This window comes from Salvelinus alpinus, chromosome 9 (assembly GCF_045679555.1).
Source record: "Salvelinus alpinus chromosome 9, SLU_Salpinus.1, whole genome shotgun sequence".
In the NCBI taxonomy this organism is placed as follows: domain Eukaryota; kingdom Metazoa; phylum Chordata; class Actinopteri; order Salmoniformes; family Salmonidae; genus Salvelinus; species Salvelinus alpinus.
The window spans coordinates 38,163,752-38,174,997 of record NC_092094.1 but is presented as its reverse complement, the minus strand read 5'-3'; the positions used below and the strand labels follow the sequence as shown (position 1 = coordinate 38,174,997).

Sequence of the window (11,246 nt, the reverse complement as noted above, 5' to 3'; positions counted from 1 at the left end):
ATACACTGTGGAATTTATTTTTGTTTAATTTCTGTACTCCAGTCCAGCAGGTGACAGGTGAGCTGATGTGTGAGGAGGAACTTCAAGCACAATGTGATGGCCGGGGAAGATATTTGGTGACGCACACACGGTACCATGTGATCTAATCGAGCATACAGCCATTGAGCAACCGGAACAGAAAAAGCAGTTAGCAATAACTAGTCTTGGACAAATACAGCACGCGGCCCAAGCAAGTAACATTTTTGGAAGGACTATTCCCCGACCATGCCGACTGATACAAAAAGGGTACGTGGCCCAGAAGTGTCTCAAAGTCCATCTCTCTTTCTGTGTAAAACCGCGGTAAAGAAGTCCAACGACGCCAGGGTAGATGGCAGGCAGCGTGGTCAAGTGGATGTCCGTTCAGTTTTTGTCCGATGTGGGCTGATAAGTCAAGCCAAAGGTTCAGCTTACATTGAAGCTGGGAACACGAAGCTCATCTGCTGTGTGTATGGACCCAGAGAGACTGAGCGCAAGGATGAGACCGATATGAAATCCGGAAGACTGATTACTGACATGAGATTTGCCCCATTCTCTTGTCGAGAGAGAGGCTCGTGGATTCAAGGTAGTGATGAAAAGGATCTGTCACTGATGCTGTTGGAGAGCCTGAGGCCAGGAGTGTGCTTGCAGAAGTATCCTCGCTCTCAGATTGAAGTAAATGTGATGGTCCTTGAAAACGACGGCGCCGTCCTGGCACATGCAGTCACCTGTGCGTCCATGGCGCTGGCGGACGCAGGTATAGAGATGTACGATCTGGTTCTTGGATGCTCAATCCGTCAGGAAGGTGCCACATACCTTATCGACCCTACCTTTCTGGAGGAAAATGGATGGAACTTGACCTCAGGATCCAGGGAGAATTTGGGAAGCCTGACAGTTGCATTTCTCCCCAGTCTGAACCAGATTTCTGGACTACAATCGGATGGCGAGATGGGCGAGGACACCCTGACTGGGGGTGTGCGCACATGTATTGAGGGGTGTTTCAAACTCTACCCTGTCATTCAGCAAGCACTGTCCAAGGCAGTACGAAGAAAAGCACCACCATCAGAGAGCTGAGAGACTGAAAAATGTGTTGCATGATGATCTCTAGCTTAGGCAGCTGATCGTCTAGGCTTGATGTGCATTCCTGGTAATACACTTGTGTCCCCCGTGGACCTGCTCGTACATAAAGCATCCAACATTCAGGCTGCAAGGGCATAATTTTCCTCAACTAGCTTTAATGGTGACAAGGCCTTTGGCCACAATCATTTTCTGATTTTTGGACAAATTACAATGTTGCACACCTTTTGGCTGAACGTGGATTGGTCTGAAAATGGTGTTGCATAAAGAAAGAATGCATATTTACCCCATTTTTTTTCTCCACTTCTCACCATTAAAGCTAGTTAAGGAGGAAAATTATGCCTTATGTATGAGCAGGTCCATGGGGGACACGAGTGTATTACTGGGAATGCACATCAAGCCATGATAGTGCAGATCAAGCACACTATCGGCTGCCTAGGTTAGATGAAAAGAGATGTTAAGTAAAAGTAAGAAAAAAGTCAGTCATAACATTTGTCAATTTTTACTGTTTTGACACGTCAGACTCCATGCATAGATTTAAAAATAAATCATTTATTAAAGTAAGACATGTTTCATAAGTATGAAATTATTAAGAACAGAATACATTATCTAAGCCACAGCGGTGTAGAATATCATCAAATCAAGCTTTATCTATATGGCACATTCCAGACATTGAATGCAACGCAATGTGCTTTACAGGATTAAAAATAATAATAATAACTATGAAAATAAACGCTGAAATATTTACTACACAACAAACAAGTAAAAAAAACTAAGGAATGACACAAACTAAACAACTAAAAAGCACCCTAAAGCAGAGCAAAACATTTTTTATGATCTCTTTAACAATATATGTCCACAGTTTTGGCCCCCTCAGGTTCTCTGGCAGGCTATTCCAGAGGCTGGGGTCATAATAACTAAAGGCTGCCTCCATGCTTCTTGGTCCTAGGCAATATGTGCTTCTAAATAGTGTGCTATATCATGTAAATACTGTAACAGTACAGTTACTTTTTTCTCACAAATAGATAGTCTTCCGACTCTAACAATACTTTTGGATTTAGAGGCCCACCTTTCTTTGCTAATCTTAACTTCTTTGGACAAGGTAAAACAAATCCCTTAAGGTCAAAGAATAATATGAAAAACCATCCCGTTATTTTGCACCTCACTTTTATATTGCATTCACAGGGATATGTTTACATATAAAAAATATACCTATGAAATATGATATACATTCTTAATTCACAGTTCATCTGTTTCGCACAATCAAAGTGGCAACCCCCTTAACATCCCTCAGTCTGTCTGCATCAAAGTCGACCATCAGTTTTCTCAGGCCAGCACGGGTGGGCTTGAAGGACAACTTGACCTTCACATCTTCACCTGGGCCAATGTTGCCTCTGTAGAAGAAAATAAAGCATGGTTCTCTTAACTCAGCCTTGGTATGATCCTCGAATGTAAATTGTGGTTCAAATCAAACTATTTTCCACATGCACCGAATACAACAAGTGCAGATTTTACCGTGAAATGCTTACTTACAAGCCCTTAACCAACAGTGCAGTTCAAGAATAAGAAAGTATTTACCAAGTAGGCTAAAATAAAAAGTAATAAGTAACACAATAACGAGACTATATACAGGGGGCACCAGTACTGAGTCAGTGTGCAGGGGTACAGGCTAGTTGAGGTAATCTGTACATGTTGGTGGGGGCGAAGTGACTATGCATAGGTAACAAACAAACCAAGTATTTTTTTATTTCACCTTTATTTAACCAGGTAGGCCAGTTGTGAACAAGTTCTGATTTACAACTGCGACCTGGCCAAAGCAGTGCGACACAAACACAGTTACACATGGGATAAACAAACGTACAGTCAATAACACAATAGGAAAAAAAAGTCTATATACAGTGTGTGCAAATGGCGAGAGGAGGTAAGGCAATAAATAGGCCATAGTGGCAAAGTAATTACAATTTAGCAAATGAACACTGGAGTGATAGATGTGCAGATGATGATGTGCAAGTAAAAATACTGGTGTGCAAATGAGCAAAAAAGTAAATAAAAACAATATGGGCATGAGGTAGGTAGATTGGATGGGCTATTTACAGATGGGCTGTGTACAGCTGCAGCGATCGGTTAGCTGCTCAGATAGCTGATGTTTAAAGTTAATGAGGGAGATATAAGTCTCCAACTTCAGTGATTTTTGCAATTCGTTCCAGTCATTGGCAGCAGAGAACTGGAAGGAAAGGTGGCCAAAGGAAGTGTTGGCTTTGGGGATGACCAGTGAGATATACCTGCTGGAGCGCGTGCTACGGGTGGGTGTTGTTATCGTGACCAGTGAGCTGAGGTAAGGCGGAGCTTTACCGAGCAAACACTTATAGATGACCTGGAGCCAGTGGGTCTGGCGACGAATATGTAGCGAGGGCCAGCCGACTAGAGCATACAGGTCGCAGTGGTGGGTGGTATATTGGGCTTTGGTGACAAAACGGATGGCACTGTGATAGACTGCATCCAGTTTGCTGAGTAGAGTGTTGGAAGCTATTTTGTAAATGACATTACCGAAGTCGAGGATCGGTAGGATAGTCAGTTTTACGAGGGTATGTTTGGCGGAGTGAGGGAAGGAGGCTTTGTTGCGAAATAGGAAGCCAATTCTAGATTACATTTTGGATTGGAGATGTTTAATATGAGTCTGGAAGGACAGTTTACAGTCTAGCCAGACACCTAGGTATTTGTAGTTGTCCACATATTCTAAGTCAGAACCGTACAGAGTAGTGCGGTTAGTCGAGCGAGCGGGTGCGGGCAGCGAACTGTTGAAAAGCATGCATTTAGTTTAACTAGCGTTTAAGAGCAGTTGGAGGCCACGGAAGGAGTGTTGTATGGCATTGAAGTTCGTTTGGAGGTTTGTTAACTCAGTGTCCAAAGAAGGGCCAGATGTATACAGAATGGTGTCGTCTGTGTAGAGGTGGATCAGGGAATCACCTGCAGCAAGAGCGACATCGTTGATATATACAGAGAAAAGAGTCGGCCCGCGAATTGAACCCTGTGGCACTCCCATAGAGACTGCCAGAGGTCCGGACAACAGGCCCTCCGATTTGACACACTGAACTCTGTCTGAGAAGTATTTGGTGAACCATGCGAGGCAGTGGTTCACCAAGGCTGTTGAGTGTGCAGATAAGAATACGGTGATTGAATACGGTGATTGACAAGAGTCGAAAGCCTTGGCCAGTTTGATGAAGACGGCTGCACAGTACTGTCTTTTATCGATAGCGGTTATGATATCGTTTAGTACCTTGAGCGTGGCTGAGGTACAGCCGTGACCAGCTCGGAAACGGGATTGCACAGTGGACAAGGTACGGTGGGATTCGAAAGGGTCAGTGATCTGTTTATTAACTTGGCTTTCAAAGACTTTAGAAAGGCAGGGCAGGATGGTTATAGGTCTGTAACAGTTTGGGTCTAGAGTGTCACCCCCTTTGAAGAGGGGTATGACCGCGGCAGCTTTCCAATCTTTGGGAATCTCGGACGATACAAAAGAGGTTGAACAGACTGGTATTAGGGGTTGCAACAATGGCAGCGGATCATTTTAGAAAGAGAGGGTCCAGATTGTGAAGGCCAGCTGATTTGTACGGGTTCAGGTTTTGCAGCTCTTTCAGGACATCTGCTATCTGGATTTGAGTAAAGGAGAAGCTGGAGAGGCTTGGGCGAGTAGCTGCGTGGGTGCGGAGCTGTTGGCCGGGGTTGGGGTAGCCAGGTGGAAAGCATGGCCTGCTGTAGAGAAATGCTTATTGAAATTTTCGATTATCGTGGATTTATCGGTGGTGACAGTGTTTCCTAGCCTCAGTGCAGTGGGCAGCTGGGAGGAGGTGCTCTTATTCTCCATGGACTTTACAGTGTCCCAAAACGTTTTGGAGTTAGAGCTACAGGATGCAACTTTCTGTTTGAAAAAACTAGCCTTTGCTTTCCTGACTGACTGCATGTATTGGTTCCTGACTTCCCTGAAAAGTTGCATATCGTGGGGACTATTCGATGCTAGTGCAGACCGCAACAGGAGGTTTTTGTGCTGGTCGAGGGCAGTCAGGTCTGGAGTGAACCAAGGGCTATATCTGTTCTTAGTTCTACATTTTTTTAAAAGGGCATGCTTATTTAAAATGGTGACGAAATTACTTTTAGTAGCAGCAGTGGTGAGGAGGGGGGGGGTGTCAATGTAAATCATCCGGTGGCGATTTTTATGAATTGTTCAGCAGTCTAATGGCTTGGGGGTAGAAGCTGTTGAGGAGCCTTTTGGTCCTAGACTTGGCGCTCCGGTACCACTTGCCGTGCGGTATCAGAGAAAACAAACTATAACTTGGGTGACTGGAGTCTCTGACAAGTGTCTTCAGACCCGGTAATACCAACGTTTTTGCAACTGTGTTTTTCTGGGAAAGGCCACACACACAGTAAATAGTTAAATCTGGTTTGCTGCCAGAAATGACCAAGTTGTGACAATGTGCTGCTATGTGCTACTACAGTATGTGCTACTATGTGCTACTATATTATGTGCTACTATGTGCTACTATAGTATGTTATGCTATGTGCTACTACACTATGTGTTACTATGTGCTACTACAGTATGTGCTGCTATGTGCTACTACAGTATGTGTTACTATGTGCTACTATAGTATGTGCTGCTCTGTGCTACTATGTGCTGCGTTGTGCTACTATGTGCTACTACAGTATGTGCTGTTATGTGCTACTACAGTATGTTATGCTATGTGCTACTACACTATGTGTTACTATATGCTACTACAGTATGTGCTGCTATGTGCTACTACAGTATGTGTTACTATGTGCTACTATAGTATGTGCTGCTCTGTGCTACTATGTGCTGCGTTGTGCTACTATGTGCTACTACAGTATGTGCTGTTATGTGCTACTACAGTATGTTATGCTATGTGCTACTACACTATGTGTTACTATGTGCTACTACAGTATGTGCTGCTATGTGCTACTACAGTATGTGTTACTATGTGCTACTATAGTATGTGCTGCTCTGTGATACTATGTGCTGCGTTGTGCTACTATGTGCTACTATAGTATATTATGCTCTACTATATTATGTGCTACTATGTGCTACTATGTGCTGCTATGTGCTACTATGTGCTACTACAGTATGTGCTGCTATGTGCTACTATATTATGTGCTACTACACTATGTGCTGCTATGTGCTACTACACTATGTGCTGCTATGTGCTACTATATTATGTGCTACTATGTGCTACTACAATATGTGCTGTTTTGTGCTACTACATTATGTGCTGCTCCACTATGTGCTACTACATTATGTGCTGCTATGTGCTACTATGTGTTACTATGTGCTGCTATGTGCTACTACACTATGTGCTGCTATGTGTTACTATGTGCTGCTATGTGCTACTATGTGTTACTATGTGCTGCTATGTGCTACTACACTATGTGCTGCTATGTGTTACTATGAACTACTATGTGCAACTACACTATGTGTTACTATGTCTTGCTATGTGCTCGTACACTATGTGCTGCTATGGGCTACTACACTATGTGCTGCTATGTGTTACTACACTATGTGCTCCAACACTATGTGCTACTACACTATGTGCTGCTATACTATGTGCTGCTATGTGCTACAACACTATGTGCTGCTATGTGCTACTATGTGTTACTATGTGCTGCTATGTGCTACTACACGATGTGCTGCTATGTGTTACTATGTGCTGCTATGTGCTACTATGTGTTACTATGTGCTGCTATGTGCTACTACACTATGTGTTACTATGTGTTACTACAGTATGTGCTGCTATGTGCTACTACAGTATGTGTTACTATGTGCTATTATAGTATGTGCTGTTCTGTGCTACTATGTGCTGCGTTGTGCTACTATGTGCTACTACAGTATGTGCTGTTATGTGCTACTACAGTATGTTATGCTATGTGCTACTACACTATGTGTTACTATGTGCTACTACAGTGTGTGCTGCTATGTGCTACTATAGTATGTGCTGCTCTGTGCTACTATGTGCTGCGTTGTGCTACTATGTGCTACTATAGTATGTTATGCTATGTGCTACTATATTATGTGCTACTATGTGCTACTATGTGCTGCTATGTGCTACTATGTGCTGCTATGTGCTACTATGTGCTACTACACTATGTGCTGCTATGTGCTACTATATTATGTGCTACTATGTGCTACTGCACTATGTGCTGCGTTGTGCTACTATGTGCTACTACAGTATGTGCTGCTATGTGCTACTACACTATGTGCTGCTATGTGCTACTATATTATGTGCTGCTATGTGCTACTATGTGCTACTATGTGCTACTACAGTATGTGCTGTTATACTATGTGCTGCTATGTGCTACTACAGTATGTGCTACTATGTGCTACTACAGTATGTGCTGCTATGTGCTACTATATTATGTGCTGCTATGTGCTACTACACTATGTGCTACTACACTATGTGCTACTACACTATGTGCTGCTATGTGCTACTATATTATGTGCTACTATGTGCTACTACACTATGTGCTACTATGTGCTACTACAGTATGTGCTGCTATGTGCTACTATGTGCTACTATAGTATGTGCTGTTTTGTGCTACTACATTATGTGCTGCTCCACTATGTGCTACTACATTATGTGCTGCTATGTGCTACTATGTGTTACTATGTGCTGCTATGTGCTACTACACTATGTGCTGCTATGTGTTACTATGTGCTGCTATGTGCTACTATGTGTTACTATGTGCTGCTATGTGCTACTACACTATGTGCTGCTATGTGTTACTATGAACTACTATGTGCAACTACACTATGTGTTACTATGTCTTGCTATGTGCTCGTACACTATGTGCTGCTATGGGCTACTACACTATGTGCTGCTATGTGTTACTACACTATGTGCTCCTACACTATGTGCTACTACACTATGTGCTGCTATGTGCTACTACATTATGTGCTGCTATGTGCTACAACACTATGTGCTGCTATGTGCTACTATGTGTTACTATGTGCTGCTATGTGCTACTACACGATGTGCTGCTATGTGTTACTATGTGCTGCTATGTGCTACTATGTGTTACTATGTGCTATTATAGTATGTGCTGCTCTGTGCTACTATGTGCTGCGTTGTACTACTATGTGATACTACAGTATGTGCTGTTATGTGCTACTACAGTATGTTATGCTATGTGCTACTACACTATGTGTTACTATGTGCTACTACAGTGTGTGCTGCTATGTGCTACTACAGTATGTGTTACTATGTGCTACTATAGTATGTGCTGCTCTGTGCTACTATGTGCTGCGTTGTGCTACTATGTGCTACTATAGTATGTTATGCTATGTGCTACTATATTATGTGCTACTATGTGCTACTATGTGCTGCTATGTGCTACTATGTGCTGCTATGTGCTACTATGTGCTACTACACTATGTGCTGCTATGTGCTACTATATTATGTGCTACTATGTGCTACTGCACTATGTGCTGCGTTGTGCTACTATGTGCTACTACAGTATGTGCTGCTATGTGCTACTACACTATGTGCTGCTATGTGCTACTATGTGCTACTATGTGCTACTACAGTATGTGCTGTTATACTATGTGCTGCTATGTGCTACTACAGTATGTGCTACTATGTGCTACTACAGTATGTGCTGCTATGTGCTACTATATTATGTGCTGCTATGTGCTACTACACTATGTGCTACTACACTATGTGCTACTACACTATGTGCTGCTATGTGCTACTATATTATGTGCTACTATGTGCTACTACACTATGTGCTACTATGTGCTACTACAGTATGTGCTGCTATGTGCTACTATGTGCTACTATAGTATGTGCTGTTTTGTGCTACTACATTATGTGCTGCTCCACTATGTGCTACTACATTATGTGCTGCTCTGTGCTACTATGTGCTGCGTTGTGCTACTATGTGCTACTATAGTATGTTATGCTATGTGCTACTATATTATGTGCTACTATGTGCTACTATGTGCTGCTATGTGCTACTATGTGCTGCTATGTGCTACTACAGTATGTTATGCTATGTGCTACTACACTATGTGTTACTATGTGCTACTACAGTGTGTGCTGCTATGTGCTACTACAGTATGTGTTACTATGTGCTACTATAGTATGTGCTGCTCTGTGCTACTATGTGCTGCGTTGTGCTACTATGTGCTACTATAGTATGTTATGCTATGTGCTACTATATTATGTGCTACTATGTGCTACTATGTGCTGCTATGTGCTACTATGTGCTGCTATGTGCTACTACAGTATGTGCTGCTATGTGCTACTATATTATGTGCTACTACACTATGTGCTGCTATGTGCTACTATATTATGTGCTACTATGTGCTACTGAACTATGTGCTGCGTTGTGCTACTATGTGCTACTACAGTATGTGCTGCTATGTGCTACTACACTATGTGCTACTATATTATGTGCTGCTATGTGCTACTATGTGCTGCTATGTGCTACTATGTGCTACTACAGTATGTGCTGTTATACTATGTGCTGCTATGTGCTACTACAGTATGTGCTACTATGTGCTACTACAGTATGTGCTGCTATGTGCTACTATATTATGTGCTGCTATGTGCTACTACACTATGTGCTACTATGTGCTACTACACTATGTGCTACTACACTATGTGCTGCTGTGTGCTACTATATTATGTGCTACTATGTGCTAGTACACTATGTGCTACTACAGTATGTGCTGCTATGTGCTACTACAGTATGTGCTACTATGTGCTACTACAGTATGTGCTGCTATGTGCTACTATATTATGTGCTACTATGTGCTACTACAGTATGTGCTGTTTTGTGCTACTACATTATGTGCTGCTCCACTATGTGCTACTACATTATGTGCTGCTATGTGCTACTATGTGTTACTATGTGCTGCTATGTGCTACTACACTATGTGCTGCTATGTGTTACTATGTGCTGCTATGTGCTACTATGTGTTACTATGTGCTGCTATGTGCTACTACACTATGTGCTGCTATGTGTTACTATGAACTACTATGTGCAACTACACTATGTGTTACTATGTCTTGCTATGTACTCGTACACTATGTGCTGCTATGGGCTACTACACTATGTGCTGCTATGTGTTACTACACTATGTGCTCCTACACTATGTGCTACTACACTATGTGCTGCTATGTGCTACTACATTATGTGCTGCTATGTGCTACAACACTATGTGCTGCTATGTGCTACTATGTGTTACTATGTGCTGCTATGTGCTACTACACGATGTGCTGCTATGTGTTACTATGTGCTGCTATGTGCTACTATGTGTTACTATGTGTTGCTATGTGCTACTACACTATGTGTTACTATGTGCTATTATAGTATGTGCTGCTCTGTGCTACTATGTGCTGCGTTGTGCTACTATGTGCTACTACAGTATGTGCTGTTATGTGCTACTACAGTATGTTATGCTATGTGCTACTACACTATGTGTTACTATGTGCTACTACAGTGTGTGCTGCTATGTGCTACTACAGTATGTGTTACTATGTGCTACTATAGTATGTGCTGCTCTGTGCTACTATGTTCTGCGTTGTGCTACTATGTGCTAGTACAGTATGTTATGCTATGTGCTACTATATTACGTGCTACTATGTGCTACTATGTGCTGCTACAGTATGTGCTGTTATGTGCTACTACACTATGTGCTGCTATGTACTACTATATTATGTGCTGCTATGTGCTACTACACTATGTGCTAATATGTGCTACTACACTATGTGCTCCTACACTATGTGCTACTACACTATGTGCTGCTATGTGCTACTACACTATGTGCTGCTATGTGCTACAACACTATGTGCTGCTATGTGCTACTATGTGTTACTATGTGCTGCTATGTGCTACTACACTATGTGTTACTATGTCTTGCTATGTGCTCGTACACTATGTGCTGCTATGGGCTACTACACTATGTGCTGCTATGTGTTACTACACTATGTGCTCCTACACTATGTGCTACTACACTATGTGCTGCTATACTATGTGCTGCTATGTGCTACAACACTATGTGCTGCTATGTGCTACTATGTGTTACTATGTGCTGCTATGTGCTACTACACGATGTGCTGCTATGTGTTACTATGTGCTGCTATGTG

General features: G+C 42.4%; 2 protein-coding genes across 2 annotated transcripts in view; one reads left to right on the top strand and one right to left on the bottom strand.

The window, feature by feature from the left end:
• Positions 1 to 86: 86 nt before the first annotated feature.
• Positions 87 to 1,656, top strand: exosc6 (exosome component 6). Its single transcript, XM_071416998.1, has one exon. It carries the CDS (start codon positions 265 to 267, stop codon positions 1,087 to 1,089), a length of 825 nt encoding a protein of 274 aa, XP_071273099.1. The 5' UTR covers positions 87 to 264; the 3' UTR covers positions 1,090 to 1,656.
• Positions 124 to 11,246, bottom strand: part of LOC139584780 (protein-glutamine gamma-glutamyltransferase 2-like) — a 29,390-nt gene continuing 18,267 nt past the window's right edge. The window contains exon 13 of the mRNA XM_071416996.1: positions 124 to 2,486. Coding sequence (XP_071273097.1) covers positions 2,339 to 2,486 — 148 coding nt within the window. The 3' untranslated portion in view covers positions 124 to 2,338. The remainder of the gene's footprint in view (positions 2,487 to 11,246) is intronic.